This window comes from Rhododendron vialii, chromosome 7a, assembly GCF_030253575.1.
Source record: "Rhododendron vialii isolate Sample 1 chromosome 7a, ASM3025357v1".
NCBI classification, from domain to species: Eukaryota; Viridiplantae; Streptophyta; class Magnoliopsida; order Ericales; family Ericaceae; genus Rhododendron; species Rhododendron vialii.
This window is the reverse complement of record NC_080563.1, coordinates 7,737,757-7,760,624: the sequence shown is the minus strand read 5'-3', so window position 1 is coordinate 7,760,624 and position 22,868 is coordinate 7,737,757. Positions and strand designations below refer to the sequence as shown.

At 38.4% G+C, this 22,868-nt stretch overlaps 2 protein-coding genes across 3 annotated transcripts; both read left to right on the top strand.

The window, feature by feature from the left end:
• Nucleotides 1–7,822: 7,822 nt before the first annotated feature.
• On the top strand, nucleotides 7,823–11,348 carry LOC131334739 (F-box protein At3g07870-like). Of its 2 annotated transcripts, none has more exons than XM_058369957.1 (3): nucleotides 7,823–7,957; nucleotides 8,444–9,786; nucleotides 10,947–11,348. In XM_058369957.1, exons 2-3 carry the CDS (start codon nucleotides 8,450–8,452, stop codon nucleotides 11,023–11,025), a joined length of 1,416 nt encoding a protein of 471 aa, XP_058225940.1. In that variant the 5' UTR covers nucleotides 7,823–7,957; nucleotides 8,444–8,449; the 3' UTR covers nucleotides 11,026–11,348. The 2 variants fall into 2 exon arrangements, with proteins under 2 accessions (XP_058225940.1, XP_058225939.1); XM_058369956.1 differs by lacking the exon at nucleotides 7,823–7,957 and adding an exon at nucleotides 7,976–8,129.
• A 2,316-nt stretch (nucleotides 11,349–13,664) lies between these two features.
• On the top strand, nucleotides 13,665–22,753 carry LOC131334737 (probable RNA-dependent RNA polymerase 1). Its single transcript, XM_058369950.1, has 5 exons — nucleotides 13,665–13,760; nucleotides 16,406–16,943; nucleotides 17,869–19,736; nucleotides 20,714–20,864; nucleotides 21,763–22,753. Exons 2-5 carry the CDS (start codon nucleotides 16,425–16,427, stop codon nucleotides 22,645–22,647), a joined length of 3,423 nt encoding a protein of 1,140 aa, XP_058225933.1. The 5' UTR covers nucleotides 13,665–13,760; nucleotides 16,406–16,424; the 3' UTR covers nucleotides 22,648–22,753.
• The last annotated feature ends 115 nt before the right edge of the window (nucleotides 22,754–22,868 follow it).

The window sequence follows — 22,868 nt, the reverse complement described above, 5'->3', positions numbered from 1 at the left end:
TGCTCGTCAACTGAATTTGATTTTACAACTACATCGTCTATATAAACTTCCAAGAATTTATGCAAAAAATCATGGAAAATTAAATTCATAACTCTTTGATAAGTTGCACCTGCATTTTTCAATCCGAAAGCCATGACCACCCATTCAAACGTCCCTATGTATCCAGGACATCTAAACGCTGTTTTATGCGTATCTTCTTCAGTTATATATATTTGATTATAACCAGCATTACCATCCATGAAGGACAGCATTTGGTACCCTACTGTTGCATCGACTAGCAAATCAGCAACAGGCATTGGATATTGATCCTTTGGTGATGCGGTATTAAGATCTCTAAAATCAACGCATACTCTAACTTTCCCATTTTTCTTTAATACTGGGACACCATTTGAGACCCATTCAACATACTTGACCGGTCGAATAAACTTTGCGTCAAATAAACGTTCCATTTCTTTTTTGACTTGAGGTAAGACATCATCCTTCATTCTCCTTGGTGCCTGTTTAAAAGGTACGTAGTTCTCCTTTATAGGTATTTTGTGTTCAACTAAAGACCTATCTAAACCTGGCATTTCATCATAACTCCAAGCAAAACAATCTTTAAATTTACGCAACAAGTACTTAAACTTTTCCTTTATTTCAATAGGCAAAGCAGCATTTACATATGTGATCTTAGGATCTTCTGGAGTTCCCAAGTTGACTTCTTCTGTGGGATCCTTTACTTGGGCCCCGTCATCATCTAGCTTAGCTGGTGCTGGTTTCAGGTCTGCTAATCCTAACTCTTTCATGCTTAGAGGGCTATCATCAAAAACACACTCAGCCCAATTACAAGAAATAGGCTCATCTGCCTGCAATTTTCTGTCAACAAGAAAAGAAAACAACCTTTTAAAAGTGGCTTTCACAGTAGCCAAATCTTCACACCCTGTGTTCAATAGGTTTCTAAACATTAAAAACTTGTTGATCAATCTTGGCAGGCCTTGAAATAATGTTAGGCCTGATAAAATCTTTGCTCAGCTCCTGGAACCCTTCCTTGATGTATTTGAGGAATTGGCTCTCAGTTACTCCAACTTGATTAGATCTGACTTCTGAGTCTTCTATTCTTGTTGGCCACAAATGTTCGTTGTAGAGATCTGCTTCTACGTTGTTAGTCTCTGCTTTGAATGGATGTCGGTCTGCCCAAAAGACCTCCATTCCCGCTGCTTCTTCTTGCTTTAAAAAGATCAAGGCCTGATGCAAAGAAGACGGCACACAACTATTTATATGGATCCAATCTCTGCCCAGTAAGGCATTGTAATTAGATGAAGAATCGATTACGAAAAACGTTGCATTCATCTTCCTATTTCCAATCTGTAGTTGTAAGGATATGACCCCCTTAGCAGGAGAACACCCTCCAGCGAAATTGCCAACTGTAACCTCTGTTGGGATCAGGTCATCATTGGTTTTGTTCAAAACTTTGAGCATTCGAGCAGGTAAAATATTAACTACTGCCCCATTGTCGACCAACACTTTCGAGATAGGTTGGCCATTCATATGCAGTTTAATATACAGTGGTCTTAAATGCCTTATTGAGGCATCATCAGGTGTTCTAAGAACTACAACACTGTTTCCATGTTTATCCGTCTCAACATTAATGGGCTGTGACTGAGGATGCTTCTCTTTGTCCATTATTTTTACAATCGATTGGGTATTATCCTCAACATCGCCTGCCAAATTCATTGGCTGATTTGGTTTTGCCTTAAACTGCTTAGGCAGAACTAAAATCATATTACACTGGTAGTTTATAGGTACTGACCCGAGTTGGATTGCGGCCAGGCTTTCTCCAAATGTTGCAGATCTCTGTGGAGACGGTGACGCATCTTTGATCAGGTCTTCCTGTTCTGACCCTTCGTCAAAGAGATCATCATCATCATCTGCCTCCATGAGCTTCTGGAATTCCTCCATTTTCTTCTTTAAGCTCTGCTTCAATTCTTTTTTACCCTTCAGTTGGGCAGTCGACTGGGGAGGATCTGTAGCACTACTCTCTTGCCCCCCATGCTTTTGAATTATCTGCTTTGGGCCACTAGTTTCTCCTTGATCCCGGGTCCATACCATGTTTGGAACCTTTGATGGTTCCACTTTCTCTCTTGGTTCGAACACATGGTCCCATGGGTCACCATAAGCCCTGGCTGCAAACTTCCTTTGAAGCCTTCTTTTCTGTGAACTGGATACCTTAGTGTACCAACCCTCTGCTGGGAACTTTGGATGGCTAAGCGTGCTCCATTCCTCGTGATCATTATTGGGTGGCATTACCATCCTAGGTTGGTGCCATCCACGTCCATAAGGTCCTCTACCTCGTGGTCCAGTATCTCTTCTGAAACCAACACCCCTTTGACTAGGGTATCTCCTCTGATTAGGAAATTGGTACCCCGCCGCCTCAAGATCTTGGCAAGAAGGCACCCCAGGCCTTGCAGGCACGACTGGATGTCCCCTGAATAAAAATGGTCCATCATCTGGCCCATAGCAATGCTCTGACTCTATTCTGTTAAAGAGCCCCGGATCTATACCTTCATAAATCAGTTTGGCTCCCACATAAATTTGAAGGTCATTTCCTCCCATTGTGTTGAACCTCAGTCCGGACTTGGAGAATGCACTTCTCTGATCTTTTTCTGCTATAATTGCTTCCCCATACTGGACTTCATGCCCACACCTAATGCAGAGGTAGTCGTTTGGGAATCTAGAGGTATGAGACTTTGCTGACTCTTCTTCAGTCTGCATGTGATCCTCCTCCCCCTGCGTTTGTTTCGTCACATTGGAACCTAGCCTTTTGGCTAGGCCGGCCGTCACCATGTTCACTTCAATCTTGGGAAAAGGATTGGATTCAATTCCCATGGGATCCTTGTCGCCTTTAGCATACTGCAACAGTCCCTTCTGGATCAAGTCCTGCACACAATTTCGGAATGTAACACAGTTGTTAGTATTATGCCTAAATGAATTGTGCCATTTACAATATTCTTTTCCTTTTCTATCCTTATCAGAAGGAATAATATGCCCAGGACTCAAAGTAACAAATTTTTGTTTCAACAATTCATCAAATATTTGGTCAGCTTGTGCCAAATCAAACGAATATTGTCTATAATTTGCTTGCCCCCCACGCCTATTGGGTTGAGATGAAGGCATATTCATTGGTTTTTCTGTTTTAACCAAAGTGTCACAAATTATAGGGGTCTTTCCAATGACTTGCGCTACATCAATCTCAATATCACCTTCCACATCTTGGTAATATGTTCCTAGAGACGTGTTCCTCAAAAGCTCTTCTTCTTGTAAAATAGCTTCAAACTGAGATGCCCTCATGGAGAGCTCAAACAGATCTTTGAAATTAGATCCATTAAACTGCTTTTTAAAATTAAACTCGAGACCATCTTGAGCTATTCGAACTATCTCGGTCTCTGGCACATTACAATGACATTGATTTCTTAATCTCTTAAATCTAGTTAAAAACTGTTCTGCCGTTTCATTTGGCTTCTGCTTTAACTTAGCCAAGTCGGCAATTGAGACCTCTGGTTCATGTCTAAAATATTGAGCATGAAATTGTTCTTCCATATCTTGCCACGTATGGATAGAATTTGCAGGCAGGCTTATGAACCATGTGAATGCTGTTTTAGTTAATGAATGTGGGAATAATTTTAACTTAAAAACATCATCAGAGCCAAGTTCTCCTAACTGTAGACAAAACCGTCCTACATGTTCAATTGTCGACTGATTTTCTGTACCACTAAAAAGTGAAAGCTCAGGCAATTTATACCCTCTTGGCAAAGGAACATTGTCAACCCAATGTGGGTAAGGCTTTCTAAACATGGGTTTTTCCACTCTGCGTAGCCCTGGTCCGTACACATCTTGGATGACTTCTAATATTTGTGCCCTATTAATATTCATGGGATCTGGGGCTCTAAGGACATTTGGTACATAAGGTTGTGCAAGAGGGCCATTCTGACCGTTCCCATTGCCAATGTTTGGCACATTGTGAACGTACTGACCACTATTTCCATTATTCGGTCCTACTGGCATAGTATGATAAGTATAACTGCCATGATTTGGCAGAGTTTGTGCGGCATTGTATATGTGTTGACCATTATTCATGACACGGACTCCTGTGAAACCAGCCTGAGGACTTTGACTAGAATTTAAACCATGATTCTGACCATTTCCACTACTGTTACCAACTTCATATATAGATGGGACACTCTGGTAAAAACTAGTTGGCTTGATTGTGGACCGTAGAGCAGTTGCTTCAACAAACGGTCGACTGTGCACATTCATATTTGAATCGAATGCTGGATTTGTATATACCTGTTGAGGTGACTGTCTAGGCAGATCTCCAGTTTGCAGTTGCTCATGTACTACACCATGTGCATCCACATCTATGACAGATGGGGGCGTAACTACCCTTCTCAATAGGGTAATCAATTCCTGTGCCGCTTCGTCTTCTGGATTAGACAAAACTTGTGCCAACTGCCTGGAAAGGCCCTGTATATTTGTTGGTGCGCTCAAGCCATTTCCTTGGCTATTTTCTGGCACCCTTTGTTCAGGATGCGCCACGTCAGTTTGGCTTTCTAGGCCTTCATTCTGAGGCTCTGCAGGTCGGTCGCCTTGTTTCCTTGTCGCTGGTGCCATTACTTCCAAATTAGTAATGATGCCCTCCTTCTAGCGCCAAAATTGTTTGTCTATTTTACTGATAGTCGACTAATCGACTAGAGATTGCTAAGTGTGCTGGAAATGTGGGTGTTTGTGGTGGTGGAGTTTGGTTCCTTGCCGTATTTCAGGACTTCTCTGGAAGCAAACTTAATGAAGTGAATGGAAATGGAAGAAGAACAACAAAATGGACTTTATTATCCCTCGGTGTAGAAGTCAAATCGACTATGAGAACACAATCGAACAGACGGTTAAATTACAAGCTACTCCTAGAGCAAGAAATGTAAAGTACAGATAAAAGTAGAAGCCTTTGGGCGATTGATTGGGGGCTCTAAATATCTTCCTTTCTTGTATTTATAGGCTGTTGTCGACTTGAAATTCAAATCATACGGACTTCCCTCCTTCGATTTGAATTAGTTGGCTCCATGCTCCCTATTCTTGCTCCACTATCTGCATGAGGCGGTTACTTCTCCATGATCTCACATGTTTCCAACGTTGTAATTATTTCAACTGCTTGCTTGCATTAACCGTCTGACTTCACGATCCGCATGTGATACAAAATTCTGACACGTGTCCAGTCGAATATCAACCGTTTGATCAGTCCATTTTCCTTAACAGGCTTCATATTGCATTTGCATTATATCAATCGGTCTAAAATGCGTTGACACGTGTAACATTCTGACCCAATCGATTATAATATACTAAATACTAAATTATGGTGTAAACAATACCCAACCTTTTTTTTTGGTGCATGGTTTTTAATTAAAAATTTCTCTAATTATAACTCTTATTTATCTATTTATCTCTTTCTACTCATTGCTAAAAAAACTCTCAAAGTTTTAAAACGAACATGGCCTGTGTTACTAGTTATTTAGTTGGTAGATTTATGTAGTTTTATCCGCCAAGAATCATGTTTTATGTAGGAAAAAATTTTCAGTGCTAAGTGAGTACCACGTAGTGACCGTTCGGCGCATTCGAGCCATCCATTGGAGAGAAAATGTTGGTACGAAAGGAGAGAATTTTAATCTGAACCGTTTAAAAGTATATTAAATGGTCCAAATATGCCGAGCTGATACCACGTGAAATATACCCATAGAGTTTTGTCTTTGTAGATTTGTTTATGTTAAAGCCTAAAGGGGAGTTCAATGTTATTTTAGTATTAAAAGTCTTCATTTGTGACAAACAGAGTTTTCTGCTCGTCTCAATCAGAGCCAATTGGAGGTATTTCCTCTCAGAAGTTGACTATTCTCTCCTCTCATTCTATTTTTATTTCGCGAAAGTACATAAACACCTTCTTAATGATCACTTTTTCTTATGGGGACTCGTTCACATTTAAAATTGTCCATAAAGACCCCTTAACTATTGAAAACGAAAAAAATGCTAACTCTGTTAATGAAATGGAGGAAATGACTAAGATACTATTTTTTATAAGGCAAAAATATATAAATACCCTCTCAACTATTACTTTGTTCCACGGAGATCCCCTAACATTTACTCCTATAATATACTCTTATTCTATCGGTTGTTCAAATTATTTTTTTCATTTTATATAATTTCTTTTTTTCTTACATCGATCATTTTAAAGAGAACCTTTTGTATATAACCTTAAAATTGCATCTTCACTTATTTCATTCATAAAAGATCAGATTCAATAAAAAAGAATGCAAAACCGTGGCGCAACGGCGGTAGGTGCTATGGTGGTTCTTTTGCTGAAAATAAATGAGAAGGGAAAAAGAGGAGGGAAAGGAGAGAGGTGTGGGAGAAGAGAAGTAGAGGAGAATGGTGGTGGTAGTCGGCGGCGACTGTTGCGTTGTTAGCTTTTTCCATCTTCTATTTCGTAACTTGTTTGGGTTCTTGAGAGAGAGAGAGAGAGAGAGAGAGAGAGAGAGAGAGAGAGAGAGAGAGAGAGAGAGAGAGAGAGAGAGAGAGAGAGAAGGTCGTCGGAGTGAGACGAAACCAATGGTTAGTCGGTGAGGGTGTAGAGAGAGAATAGCTTAGATGGAAAGGAAGAGATTATCTGTGATTGAGAGGGGGGCGGAGAGTAGTGTCTTTTTAAGTTTTAATCCAATCATTGATTTTAATGGTTGAGATGGAGTGTCAAAATTTGTGTGGATGGAACCAGCCCCTCTATATATGAACTAAAGTTTCAGACCTGGTTGTTGGTTTTGGGTTTTGATTAGAGGCTATTTGTAGAGGGGGGAAAGTGAATGGTTAGGGGAGTGTATGAATGTAATACAACAAGGGTATTTTGTCCGATTTATGGATGACGGGGTTGATCACAAACGGTTTTGAAACGGAAGAGTGTCACTTGGTTAACGGAAATTAGTTAAGAGAGTATGTATGAGCAATTTTAAATGTGAAGGATCTCCGTGAAAAAAATTGACAGTTGAGGGAGTGTTTATGTTCTTTTGCCTTCTTATTTTTCTTCCAAAGTTCATAACAAACTTTTAGGCCATGTTTTCCGTATCAATTTTAAGCAACAATTTATGGTATTTTACCAAGTTGTTCACGCTAATTGATAATTGATAATTTTTTTTATTAGCAAAGAAATATTAATTAGTAGAAACAACTTGATATTTGTCAAGTTGCTTTCACTAATCAATAAGTTACCATTAGGGAAATGTTTGTCAAGTTGCTTTCACTAATCAATAAGTTACCATTAGAGAAATGTACCTGTATACATTTTTGTACCATAACACTAGTATAACCAAACCATTGAGAGATGTAATCAAATCATTGAAAGGCATAACCAAACCATTAAGAAGCATAATCAAGGACTTCCTTCAATTGTTATGCTTATTTTAAATAATATTACGTCTCTCTAATGGTTTGGTTATGCCTCTTAATGATTTTGTTATATAAGTGCATATGGTACGAGGGTGTGTACCCAAAGAAGTGCGAGGTATTAATCACCAGTTATCCTTTCTTTATTTTTTTTTTGACGGTCAGGGATGTCCGGACTAGCTTACGAACATCTCAACTAATTTCATTTTCGGTCCAGTCAAAGACACATCATCAACGCCGAGATTAGGAAACTCACGATAGATAACTTTCACGTGACTCAAAAAATCAAACATGATCATTGTTTGATTAACAAACTCACCAACCAACCGGAATCGCGCGCGGAGTTCTTTATCGCCTCTTTCCCGCCAAAAACAATGCTTCCTTGAGAAGTCTCTCTCTCTCTCTCTCTCTCTCTCTCTCTCTCATAAGCCAGTGACCACACTTATTTCTGCTGAGACTGAGAGACTCTCTATTTGGGGTTCTTTCAAGTTTGGTCCAATTTCTACTGGTAACACATTCTCTCTCCCTTTCTCTATCTGTCGCATTCACAGTATGGTGTTGATTGATTGTGTAAATAACTCGTTCTTCTTTAAATTGATACCCCTTTTTACTCTGAAATTGTACTTGTGTATCCATTTTATTTTTTCATCGTCTCTCAAGTCTGATCAAATTTCTCTCTGGTAACTCTCTCTCTCTCTCTCTCTCTCACACACACACACACACACACAGTACTCTGTTGATTATGTACATGGGTTGGTTGTTCTTTTATACGTAATAACATATAAACCCTTCTTACTTGTAAACAAGATTTGGGTTTTCTTATTTACAAAAAATAATAATAATAATAATAATAATAATAATAATTTGTGCTTGTTCATCTCCTTTGTCATTTATGAATCACCTAGTTCTTCCAATCATTGTTATTGCTAATATAACATTACGGTCTGTCCTTTACTATACACATTTAATCCAAACCCAACTCTTTAATTCTCAGAAAACCATGGCAAGAGGAAGAAAACGAAAGGGTTTTGGAGACAAAGAAGTCGATGGGGTTGAAGATAAGCAAAATCAGTACTTCGGTCGTCCATTAACAGAATTCCCAGCCGGTATATCTCTTAACATTCTGGTAAGGCTGTCCGTTAAGCGAATACTCATTTGCAAGCGCGTGTGTAAAACTTGGCGCACTATCGTATCAAGCCCTGAATTTGCCAAGCTTCACTTTGCGCGAGGAGAGGCTTTTCCTCTTGTTCGATCCGCGGCCCCTTCGCGTGTTTCGCGAACCCTTTACTTAGTTGAACCGCCAGAACACTGTTCTGGTTTTGATGATGGGCCTATTAAAATGAAGCTTGATACCAAGTTGAAAATACCTGTGTACGATGAGGAAACGGTGATCGAGATGGATCCCCCTCCTAAATCGGGGGTTAAGTTGAGGGCCGAACATCATGAACTCAAAATAGCGAATTCGTGCAATGGATTGCTTTGTCTGTGTGAACCAACTTTGGATTTTCCTTTTGAAGTATGGAGAAATCCAATTGCGGTGTGTAATCCAATTACCAGTGAGTACATTAACCTTCCGGATCCTATAGAATGGGATAGGGATACAAAACGTTCCCTTTCCATCCATTGTGGTTTGGGCTTCAGTCCGAAGATGAACCAGTATAAGGTGATTAGGTTTCGTGAGCCCTTAATCAGTTGGGAAAGGGAAAGTTGTAGCATGACTGAGATACATACTCTTGGTACAGGGTCATGGAAAAGGGTTCGCAATGTACCCTCCTCTCTCTATTATAATAACGGATCCCCTACCTATTTGAATGGCTCTCTTCATTGGATTTATACTGAAGAAAATGGTTCAAATTCTATTGTATCTTTCAACTTTGATATTGAAAAATTCCAATCAGTTCCACCACCTCCTTTTAAACTGTGGAAGATTGACAAGGAGATGACTGGGGAATGGGTGTTGGGAGTGCTAGGAGGCTGTCTCTGCGTATGTGATGGTTCTGGTTTTGAAAAGCTAAAGATATGGGTGATGAAAGAATACGGAGTTCAAGAATCATGGAGCAAAGAGTTCTGTTTTATTACCCAAACAAATGAGGGGAGGTGGATTTATGGCACATACGACCCGATATGTTTGTTGAGGAATGGAGCTGTCGTGTTGTTTCATAGTTCGAGCGGTGCTTTGTTTTATCATGACCCCAAAAAACATGGTTTCAAGTTCCTAAAGCCTCAAGATGGGTATAAATCACCAAAATATGTGGCAATTGCTCATATTCCAAGTTTCATTTCACTCAAGGATGTAGTGAAGGGACACAACATGGCAGTGTTACCTACCAAATCAAGGTAAATGTGAAATTGCCTAATCTATGACTTAGATAGTGTGTTTGTTTGTTTGGTATTTGATCAATTACTATATCAGCCATTGCATTATGGCGTTACATGAAAACATTTATGCTCTTAATATTTTCTTAGGAGACGACTAGTTTCACATCCCCGCCCGAGGTTATGCATGTACTTTTCCATTGGATGGTATCCTGCAAATACAGTATCCAGTGTTAGCCAAGTGTAGGTTAACAGACTTCTGCCAACATCTATTCTTAGGGTAGTCTACACATGTTGCTTCAATTTGATGTATGTGACTGGCCACCTTAGATTTATTGTATACTTCACTTTTGCAATAAAACTTTTTCTTAGTTTGTTTTTAACCTGATCTATGTCTTTGTCATGACCAATAATTTAACAGTGCAGCCAGGGCTTGATGAAGTTTCTAAAACTAAACTTAATGATCAGTACGGGTGTGTTTCCATGGTCCAGTTTCTTCAGTTAATGGGATGTCCCAGCAAGGCTAGATCCTCTTCCCCTGGGATCCAGATGAGGGAACCCCATGAAAGCCATTGGATGTATACGAAGCATTAATAATGTTTAGCTCTCTTGTCTGACATTGAACTTATATAATCGCTACTTCAAGGTTTGGTTTGGATGTCTAACTGGAAATGATACCTCCAACCAATTTTTGTACTCATACATAGAGTCCGACCAAAGAAAGGACTGGCACGGTAAAAGATGAGGAACTCCTCGAGAGGGATGGGACTGAAGCAAGTTTAGTGATGAGAAACTTGTAATCTATTCCCTGAAGGATGAAATTCTAAAAAATTGGTTCAATTGTGTGTGCGGAATTGTTACATAGCTTTTTGTGTGTGCGAAATGCAGACCTGAGAAAACACCAGCAACTCCATTGTTTTCTTGTGACCAATGAGTATTTTGGAGCCAGGTTGGGTACATTTAGCTTCGGATATGTGCGTGCGAAATGCAGACCTGATATATCACACTGTACCTTACATTTTTTAACCCTCAGATAGTAAATCTTTAAATTTGAGGATTTTTTCTGAATTGCATAGCGAAGTGCACTAGACTTATTCTATTGTCTGGCTGCCACCTGTCTACAAGATTCAACTTGTTATCTGTCAAAATTATGGTTCTTAACATTACGACTGTCGATATAGGTGTGCTGAGTTCAAATTGCAGGGAGAGTGTAAAGATGTTTTCTTGGTGGAAGAAGATCCGGCTATGACGTGGTTCTGATTTGGATTGGCTCATCTTCTGAAACGGCTAAAAGGATCGATCCAGGGTTGGTGGCTATATGGATGCAGTCGAAAGGTCTTCTTTTTGGGTAATGTTTACCGCAATTTAAGGAATGCTATATATCGCGGGAATGGAACTCTTATCACTTCTGGGTTTTGAATTGTTCGGTATTTTGTCGGTAACTATCTTTAGAAGTTGTTACCGTAATCTAATCTCAATATTATGCACGACTGGTACTGCTTCTCTGGCAAGCTCTAGTAATATTCTCCTTGTGTTTGTATTGGAATGTTTGTTGCTTTCAATCAAGCTTTTTGGATGGAGCACTCAGCGAGTCTGGATGATGAATCTTGATTAGTATCTGATATGCCCTTATATTGTGAATAGGCCTAGGGCTAGGGTGCCAACGGATCTTTTCTTTTTATGCCTAATGAAAAAGACAAATGTTTTTGTGCATAGGCCCTTGAAATTTCGGGTTTTGGTAGTTTTCTCTTTTTTTTTTGTATATGCGGCTCAGAATTTTCAATTCATCGTTCTTCGCGACGAAAGGAATCTAAAACAAAGTTTTAAAATAAAATTCACTAAAGATGAAAAAAAGTTCAGAGAAGATGAAAGAGATTATTTTAGTTTAATGAATTTTAAGGTTTAATTTTTTTTAGCTTTTCGACATCTTATAGTGTTACTAATTTTAAGGTTATATTTTGTTTTGTTAGTTATTGCATTAGAAATTAGTTAGTGGAGTTATCTAGTTGTATCCACTGAGCCCTGTTGTTAGTGGTGTTATGTAGTTACCCTACTATTTATGTTCGGTTGTTATCTTCCACTAAATAAATAGGAGTAATATTTGTTATCAATAAAAGGGGGATGAATGTAATTAAAAGTCTTCACTTGTGAAAGGCAGATCTCGGATTTGGGTCTCGGATGGACATGGGATTATTCTTAGTTTTGTAACTCGATTAGGTCTCGGGTCAGGGATTTAATGCCATCATCCCTTGTTCTTGTTATTTTTTGTAACAATTTCAGAAATTAATAAAAAAATGTCTTCCAAAAAAATTTTATGGTGCCGGTCGAAGGAGCAAGTCTTGTTAGGAAGCCAATCAATTTCAAGACAAAATCAAATTTGGGGGGTAAAAAAATTTTTCTTCTTGTTTACGAAGAACAGAGGATTGAAGCTAAAGCTACTGTTCATATTTTAATCGATCATATATTTAAATAAGTTAATTGGCTTATTTTTTTGTCTTTATTCAAAAGAAATTCATACTTATTAGTTTTTTGTCAATTTTTTTGGAATTATTGCATCGTTATGACGAGAGAAATCTAAAAAGTAAAAAATTATAATCGAAATCTATTTTTTTTTGAATGGGGCATATGCTTATGAAGAGTTGGTTGTCGTAGTCGAGAAACAATACCTCTATCGCATGCTTGCAGAGTTTTTGTATTTATTAAAAAATAAGATTGTTACTACAAATTTTAAGGTTTCATTTTGGTTTGTTAGTTATTAGAAATCAGAAATTAGTAAGTGGCAGTGGTGGTGGAGGCTCCAGAATTTTTTTCTTAGATTATCATAAGCCATAATAGAGTAACTTAAAAGGCAAATGATTTTGGCACTTTAATTTTTTATGCTGGCACTTCAAAATTAGTCTTTTAGTGTAAAAATTATACATAGCAAGCTAACTAAAAGACAATTTTTGGAGTGTCATGATAAAAAAAAAATTGGAGTTCCAAAATCATTTTCCAAAGGGAATTGATTACTAATAAAAGTATTCTCTTGTGAAGGACAGAGGTCCGATTTTTGTTGATCAGAGCCAATTAGAGGTATTTTTCCTTTTTTATTTTCGACGAACAAGATCATCCCAGATATGGTATTTCCCCCTTGAAGTTGACTATTCTCTCCTCTTGTTATACTTTAATTTTTATTTCCAAAAGTTTGTAACAAAAAATAATTTAATCCAAAGAAGTGCCAAGTCATTAATCACCGACTTTTACTTTTTCTTATTTTTTCAACGGTTCGGATCAACTTATGCGCAACTCAATTAATTTTCTCTTCGCCAACGAACTTGTAACCCAACGACACTTTCTCACCTCTTCCACATAAAAGATCATAATTAAATTTGTCTCTATGACTCTCATAATTAAGTATATGTTCTTTATTTGAGACTCTATAAAGCAGAAACTTGATTATTAGAGCTCCAAAGTCAAAATTTAATTATGATCCTTTAGAATAATATAATCAGAAAAATAAGACTTAAACGGATTGAAAATTGAAGAAGCTAAATTTAACCATATTATTTAAATGAGAGCAAATGAAGACAGGAAGAGAGGTGAAAGCGAGGCATTCACGTGCATTACCCCGTTTTACCCCAAAACGCCATCGTTATGGCGGGCTGCAGTTTGCAGCGTTTATGAGTCACTGCAGGGACTCCGCTTCCCGCCTGGGGCCCTTCCCGGATCTAACAAACAGGTAGACAGTGTAGTCCAAAAGCTGGATTATCCAATCATTTATTCTTTACTTGATTAGTAAGGAAGTTGAGTGTCACTTTGATCGTCTTTCGTCAACCCCTAGACAACTTTCTCTCACTAGATACCTAGATCTATGTTCTTTCATCACACACATACACACTGTCTCTGTCTGTCGCTCTGTACATATATGTACGTCGTTTTCCTTTACTCTCTGAGTAAAGCTTCTTCAGATTCTGCTTGTGAGACAAAAGAAGCAATCGAGTTCTGTGCGTCATCTTGTGAGTCTCTCTCTCTCTCTCTCTCTCTAGATAGAATGCAGTAGAAACCAAGAGAATGACTTGTTCTGTCTGCTTCTATATTCATGGTAAACTGAGAGAATCCCTGCACAATTAATGCGATAGTCTATATTACTCTTTACTCATGTATTTTGTGGACTTTCGTTTTCCATAATTTTTCTTTTTTGAGTTATCTAGATTTTCTTTTCCTTTAGTTGCTTTTGTTTAGCTCCTCTTGACAAATTGCCAATTGGTTGCCTTCTTTGTTACCCATTTCCTGCGTTTCAGTTCTTTTTTTTTTTTTTGGATGCTTTTTGGCATTTGTTTTCCTTGTTACTGATGCTCTGGATTTCGAACGAAGAAAGCAAGGTAATGAACACAAAAATCGAAACAGGTCTCTAGGCCTAGCCTTTTTTATGCCTTCCGGATTTGATTTGGGGCATGATTCTAAGGCATAACGTCCCTCCATCTAGGTATATCGTCCCTTGATTTAGTTATAGGGGCCCGCTAATTCAGTGGTAAAACTTCTTGGTTTGTCTATGGTTCTCCCCGCCTATGCCCATTGATTGGGGATTACATTGGTAGTGTTATTGTTGTTTTTGTTTGGCATTTTTTTCCCGGAACTTCTCTCGCACAAACACATAATCTTGTTACAAGTGAATTTTAGCAGTCCTTGGCATTACCACTTTCAAATACAGCAATGCTACACACACAACAAAAGTGTACAGATTTTGTGCACAGATTTTTTGTGGGACTCACTACGGGTCCCACACAAATAATCTGAGCTGTTCATTAAATGTAAAACATTTTTTCAAGGGCCCTTGCGAAAAATCAGCTCAATCCGATACTCATAGGTGCTCGATTCAATCATTTAACTTTTCATTCGAATTTCAGGATAATGAAAAGTTAGATGATTGAATCGAGCACTTATAGGTGTTGGATTAAGCTGATTTTTTGCGGAAGCCCTTGAGAAAATGTTTTACATTTAATGAACGGTTTGAATTATTTGTGTGGGACCTGTAGTGGGCCTCACAAAAAATCTGTGCACAAAATCTGTGCACTTTTGCTGTGTGTGTAACATTTCTGTTTCAAATATGTCACTGATGAGCTTTCCGTTCTAAAGTATCATTTTTTGTCCAAGCTTTCCCTTACATCCGGATCATTGTTTTATTAGTTTCTTCCGGTTATCTTAATAGGCCTGTCAATGTGCCAGATCCGAATTCGATTCGGATCCGATAAGACCCAAATCCAATAAGACTCGAATTCGATAGTGGCAATCCGGATCCGGATCCGAAAACTTTTTTACTTCAAAAATTTTAGCAAAACAAAATATTTTTTTCAAAAAACATACAATTTTTTTTTCAAAAAAAAATATGTTCCAAAAAAAATTTAAAAAATTAAAATAAAAAATAAAAATAAAAATAAAAATACAACTTCTTAAACATTTTTTTCAAAATAAAAAATTTACTGTTTTTTTAAAAAAATTAAAAAAATTAAAAAAAAATAAAGTTCGAATTCGGATTGATAACGGATTTAATCCGATCCGAATCCGATCCGTATTTAGATTACCGGATTCGGATTTTCGGATTATCGGATTGACATTATCGGATCGGATTCGGATCCAGATCGAATCCGGTCCATTGACAGGTCTAGATCTTAATAGATCGGTATTCGATGTGAATACTATGATCTCCAAATGACACTTGTGTAGGGAATCCATTGTTGCTTGAAAAGTCTACTGGACAATTCTTCATGTTGCCGATGTTAACGAAAGGCGTTTGCTTAAATATCAAGGAAAAAGGGAGCTGATTATAATGACAGTACAATACAGGAAATAAATGAAGAACAAGGTTGTAACAATGCAAAAGGTGTTTGCTTAAATATCTCATGGCAGATGTAGTAGTTAGGAAAACTTACAGACACCTGTTGAGAAGTTTATTCCATTAATAAACACACTCCACAACAGACAACAGACGTTCCATCCTTCAAAATGATGAGCTCTCAATGCGAACATAGCAAATCCAAGTAAAGAGAGCACATACGAACTCTAGGAAAAATGCATATTTACAAGAATAATCAGTTTCCATAATAATATGTTATGATAATTGACAATTCTTCCTTTTCTAAGTTCATGTGCTAGAAACAAAAGTTACAAGGCTAAGATATATCGCTAATTATTTTCTTTCGAGTATGTTTGTTCCGCATGAGGAATTATTTATCATTTTGGATGCGTTTTGAAAGATGCGGGTTCTACGACCATGCCCTTCCAGTCTTGCACTTTCCGCATAGGCTCCAGGAGCCTTTGCACCTGAAGTGTTCCTCGCGCTTTCACAACACTTAGTCTTTTGAGACCAATTTTTATTTAACAATTAAAATCATCAAAAGAACATGATGATTGAGAACATTGACAAAGAGGTGAGAATTTTGATAATTTGCATTGTTCATTGGCCTATACTTCCAAAATTTACCCTTTTATTATCCTATGTCTAAATGTTATGTCTCATAATCAACTAGTTGGTTCTTTTTGTTGTTTTCTTCCATTTCCCATTATCTTTTGGTTCTTACACTCTGAGCACATTATTTTCTTGAAAGTCATTTATTTCCTTTGTTTTCAATAGTTGATTATCTATTGTAATATTACACTGCAGATAAAGTCACCTGGACTTGATGGGCAAGACAATTCAGTTATCTGGGTTTCCGAACCTTTTGACTGCGGACACAGTTAAGGAATTCTTAGAGGGTTACACGGGCAGGGGAACAGTTTATGCTTTAGAGGTTAGGGAGCCCAAAGAGAAGTCAGGGTCAAGAGTGTCTGCCATTGTTCAATTTGAAAGTGATGAATATGCTGATCAGATTATCTCCTTGGCTGCACAAAGGTTGGATTATGGAACTTCTTATTTGAAGGCTTACGCAAGGGACTTTGATTTAGTACAAAGTCCAAAGGTATACGTACATGAAATGGAAAACATAAATCTATATTTTGGATGTCAGATCTCAAAAGAGAAGTTTTCAGTGCTCTGGGAACAGAAAGATATCTCTCTGAAATTTGGGTTGGGACTACGAAAACTGCACTTCTTCCTGTCCTACTATTGTGTTGACTACAAGCTTGTGCTATTTTCTGAGAATATTGGGCAGACAGAGCTACATCGTCCGGGTGGTCAGAGGTCAAAGTTTCTGCTAATTCAGGTTTAGTGGTGACATGTTTATGTTTAACACAGGAAACGTTATTAGCCCTCCACTTTTAGCCTCTCGCTTTCTCTTTGTGATAGGCTCAAGTTTGGGGAGCTTAAGTTGAGTGTGGAAATCACTCCCTAAATGGACTTGAGTTCCATTTATCATATTGAAAACAAGTTTGCATTTAATCGGTAATAGCATGCATTTTTTTAGCTTATTTACTTAGACTTAGAGGGCCCATAAAATCAAAACATAAAATGAGTGAAATGAACCAATCCTACTTACCTTTGTATAATCTGGTCTAAGCCCTTATACAATAGTGGCGGAAATACGTAGTCTAAGTACAGTACAATTTCAGTTTCATTCGTGTCTTATGACTCTTATCAAAATATGTTTAGATTATATTTATGGTCGGTTTTGTTCCCTGGAGGGCATCTTGTGCCCCCGACTGGGACAAGTTGACTCTCCCTAAAAATACATATCATACTAACCTATCACAAAGTGAAATATGCATGGTTTCTTCCCTTTTCCTTAGCAGGGACTCAAAATAAATTTGTTCGATTATTAAATGAACTAAACCCCGTGTTTGTAAATAGTTTAGGAACTAGTCACATGCCACATTAATAGGAACGAGGCATATGCATAACTTGTAGATTTGTGGAGTCAATTGGCTCCTTGATATGTGCACTCGTTTGTAATTATTTTGTAATCCAATTATGCCAACTGAAATATGTGCGCAGACAATGGAGAAAAAAAATAAGCAATAAACTTAGCCTCTTTTCTGCTTCTGGTTCGTTGTTTGGTATTGCTTTTGCCATTTCAGTGTATTCCATGCCCTTCATGGGAAGACCGCTGTTTAATCACTATTGCACACTTCAACTCGTTCTAATTTCTTAGAAATTCCAATAATGCTTATTTTTGCCTTTTTGTATGCTAGCTGCTTGGTGCTCCTCGGATATACAAAAAATGTGCAGAATCTTGTCTCAGCTATTTTAAGGAATACCCTAAAGAAAATTGGGTTAGGGCAACCGATTTTACTCCATCAAATTCCATTGGCCAATCATCTGCTTTGTGCTTAGAGCTTTCATGTGGTGTTAAACTTCTGAACTTCAGTGAATATTTTCCTTATTTTAAGGAAAGTGAAGGGCCGTTCATTCTGGAGAGTGGTTCCTCCTTTTCTCGCAATTTGGATCTAGTGCCCATCGTGGGTCCGGCTTATGGACTTGAACTACCATATAGAATATTGTTCAAGATATGCATCTTGGTTCAGCAAGGGTGTCTTTCAGGCCCCACACTTGACATCAACTTCTTTAAGTTGGTTGATCCCCGAAGAATTTACGTCACACGTATAGAAGATGCCCTGGAGAGGCTGTATCATTTGAGAGAATGTTGCTATGAACCCGTTAGGTGGCTTGGTGAGCAATACCAAAAATATCTCAAACTTCCCAAAACACCTGCTATTACTTTGGATGATGGGTTGGTTTACGTACATAAAGTTCAAATAACCCCATGCAAAGTATATTTCTGTGGACCAGAGGTTAATATGTCTAATCGAGTATTACGCAATTACCATGAGGATATTGATAATTTTCTCCGGGTTTCTTTTGTTGACGAGGAATTGGGTAAGTTGTCTTCCACAGATTTATCACCAAGGGTAGCTTTTTCAAGTGAGGAAAGAAAAACTGGCATTTATAAGAGGATATTGTCGACTCTTCGAGATGGCATTGTGATTGGAGATAAGAAGTTTGATTTTCTTGCCTTTTCATCAAGTCAGTTACGCGAAAACTCCTCATGGATGTTTGCCTCAAGGCCTGGGCTTACAGCTGCTGATATAAGAAAGTGGATGGGTGATTTTCGTGAAATTAGAAATGTGGCAAAATATGCCGCCAGGCTTGGTCAATCTTTCAGTTCCTCTAGGGAAACTTTGAGTGTTGGTAGGCATGAAAGGGTAATGATTCCGGATGTAGAGATTGTGAGGGATGGAATCAAATATGTTTTCTCCGATGGAATTGGAAAACTTTCCCCCGACTTTGCTCGCAGTGTGGCCAAGAAATGTGGCATTAACAATTTAATTCCATCTGCTTTTCAGATTCGGTACGGTGGGTACAAAGGAGTTGTGGCCGTGGACCCAGCATCGACCGTGAAGATATCTTTAAGAAAGAGTATGTTGAAATATGACTCAGAAAACACAACATTAGATGTGTTGGCGTGGAGCAAATATCAGCCCTGTTACTTAAATCGCGAATTGATCACTCTTTTGTCTACCCTTGGGGTTAAGGATAACATCTTTGAAAAAATGCAAAAGGTGGCAGTTGAACAACTGGATACCATCTTAACAGATCCGTTAAGGGCACAAGAGGCGCTGGAGTTGATGGCTCGAGGCGAGAATACTGATATTCTCAAAGAAATGCTGTTGTGTGGCTATAAGCCTGATGCTGAACCATTTCTATCAATGATGCTTCAAACATTTAGGGCAACAAAGTTGCTTGAAATAAGGACTAAAACAAGGGTTTTTGTTCCAGGAGGAAGATCGATGATGGGATGTTTAGATGAAACCAAAACATTAGAATACGGGCAAGTATTTGTGCAAATTTCTGGGGCTGTCAATGTTTGTTCTCGTGATAATTCCCGTCTTATGCCTAATGGTATTGACTCAGACCAAGGTCATCGTATTGCTTTGGGGAAGGTATTTGTTGCAAAAAACCCTTGCTTGCACCCGGGTGACATTCGTGTCCTAAGGGCTGTTAATGTGCCAGCTTTGCATCACATGGTGGATTGTGTCGTTTTTCCGCAGAAAGGAATGAGGTAAAATTCTGATCTCATTGTGGAATCTGTTAAAACTGAGGTCCTAAACTACAATTTGGTTGCTTTAGATTGTTCAAGGTTGATCTGTAAGTTCAAAGTTCCCAAAAGTTTGTACAAAGTTCGACTAAATTTCTATTTAGGTAGTATTATAGTAGTAGCTACTTATTTTTCAGTAGGCGCAATGTTTTTACTTCTTGTTCGTGTTTCTTGACATTCATATTTTCATTGTACAAACTCTATGCTCATGGAATGGACTGAGGATTCATTTTACTCCTTTATTGGTCTTCATTCATGCCCTTGTAATTAGAATTTAGAACCTAAGTTGCATGCACTTGTGTACAGGTTCTGGGTGTAAGTTGTTGTCTATGCGTCCAAGGACTCTGGGGCATGACACTCCCTTTTGAGAGTACCTTGTTAATGAAGAAAATATGATAAAATTGATGTTGGCAATGTGCCTCACAGCACTTCATGTATAGTTTTCGGTCTTCAGCATACCTTGAATTACCAAATATGTTGGCTTGGTGAATGTTCGACAACACTTGTCAGCCACGTATCTCATGGTGTTATAGTACTTATACCATTTGATTAGTCCACATACAAATGTTAGATCTCTCATAAAACGAATATAATATATCCTGAAACCAGTTTATGCAGGCCCGTCCCGGAAAGTAATACTACTTTGGTTTGCTGCTAGCTCTTGCCTTAAAAGCATTTTAACTAGGAAGCAATGTAAGGCTTCGGAATGAAACCCAGATATTTTTTTTGTTACCTAGAGCCGAGAACTTTCTCCATCGGGGCGACGTGGCTGGCAGTATAGCATGTCATTATTGTCCTCTCTTTCTTTCAAATGCACTTCACATCTTGCCCCATGCATCGTTTACTTATTTTTTGCTTGATACTTCGCCCAAATATCTGTTTAATTTGTACTAGATTTCTTCCTTGTTAATTGTTCCTAACTTTAGTTGATCAAATTGCAGACCCCATCCCAATGAATGTTCAGGGAGCGATTTAGATGGGGACCGTTATTTTGTTTGTTGGGACCCGGATCTGATCCCACCAAAGCAAATCCCACCTATGGACTACACACCTGCACGAACTAAGCTGTTGGATCATGATGTTTCAATGGAGGTATTTCTTGTCACATATTCATATGGTGAATTGTGTTTCTGTGTTTGTGAAGATAATTCAGTGAAGGAACACGAACAATCAGAGGATGCACAGTACAATATGTTGCCACACTTCTCAAACGTACTTTCATCCAGTCATACAATTTACATATTTGGGTTTAGGGCACCCCATTTCACTCATGGTATGGGTGTTAATGGTTCTGTATTTGTAATATATGCATAATTAAAGATAAGTGACGTTTACCTGAAGGAACTTTTCTCTGTTCTGGACATCATTTTCTTGCTTTTTCTGGCTGGAGGAAGATATGAGACGGCTGTTTGGACTGTGGTGTCTATAGTATTATGAGCGTACATAAATGTGATTTAACATAATCATGCATAAGATCCTAATTGTCATTTTTCCTTGAGGTAAGGAGTCATAAAACCTAGACGCTTGGAATAACCCTGGAGGGTTGTCTGCATATTCTTTGTGGGAGAAGTTCAACAGTCGGGATTGGGTTAGGAGCAATACGTAATTTCTGTAAGATGGTGAGGCGTGCTTTCCTATTGGAAGGTGGATGATTTTTAAGTTTAGTGCATCCTCGAATTCCATCCCGAGAACAACGGGACCAGCCAAATTTCATATTTGCAATTATTTTACTTCTTTAGGCATAATGGTGGTTACAAATTAAGGTAGAATGTCCTTTGGAACTCAAAATTGCTGCAGTAATTTGTAAACACTATGAACTGATTCTGTTGCCCTGAGAGGCTACTTGTTTCTAGAGGATACTGTTCTGTTCTTGTCTGATCAAATGAAAAAATCTGTTCTTGTAACTGTTCACCATCCTTCCCATTCACAATAACTGTTTCCTTGTTTTATCCAACCGATTACTTTTTTGTTACTTGCATTTGCACTGCAGGAAGTTGAAGAGAATTTTACCGACTACATAGTGAATGACAGCTTGGGAATCATTGCGCATGCCCATGTGGTTTTTGCTGACAGGGAACCTGATAAAGCAATGAGCGATCCTTGTTTAAAGCTCGCGAAGCTATACTCCATTGCAGTTGACTTCCCAAAGACCGGAGTCCCCGCCGAGATACCGCGAGATCTACGGATCAAAGACTATCCAGATTTCATGGAAAAGCCAGACAAAACTTCCTATAAATCGGAGCGTGTGATTGGGAAGCTTTTCCGAGCAGCGAAAGACATTGCACCACACTCCATCGAATCCTTCACCTGGGACGTTTCAAGGGACTCGTATGACCTCGATATGGAAGTGGAAGGTTTCCAGGATTACTTAGACCAAGCTTTTGATTGCAAAACTGAATATGATTACAAATTGGGAAACTTGATGGATTACTATGGGATCAAAACTGAAGCCGAAATACTTAGCGGCAGTATCATGAAAATGTCAAAATCTTTCGACCGGAGAAAAGATGCAGAAGGCGTTGGATTGGCTGTTAAGTGCTTGAGGAAAGAAGCTCGGACGTGGTTCAACGATGGTGACAATGCTGATATATATGCCAAAGCCTCGGCTTGGTACCATGTTACCTATCATCATAGTTATTGGGGTTGCTACAATACGGGAATGAAACGGGATCATTTCATTAGCTTTCCGTGGTGTGTGTACGATAAGTTGATGCAGATCAAGAGGGACAAGTCAAGCATTAGAAGGGCTCGCGATCTGTCCTCACTTGAATATAAGCTGAAGCATGGAATGCATTTGCCTTGGAAATTCGGATGTCTCATCATTATTATTATTATTATTATGTGCGGGTATCTATTTTTATCGTTGCTTAATTAGTATCGTCGTGTATCCAAATGCTTGAACTGTTCTATGTAAATGCAATGTGTGTGGTTTGAGGATTGTGACTTGAAATTTGACTTTGGCGAGAAACTTGTTATCTTGAAAGATATGTATGCAATTATTTCATCTATTTTTGCAGTTGGAAGCGAAATGGCTCGAAAAGAGCATTACATTCCCACTGTTACTACTAGCGTTGATCCCGTTCGGTACAAGGAAAA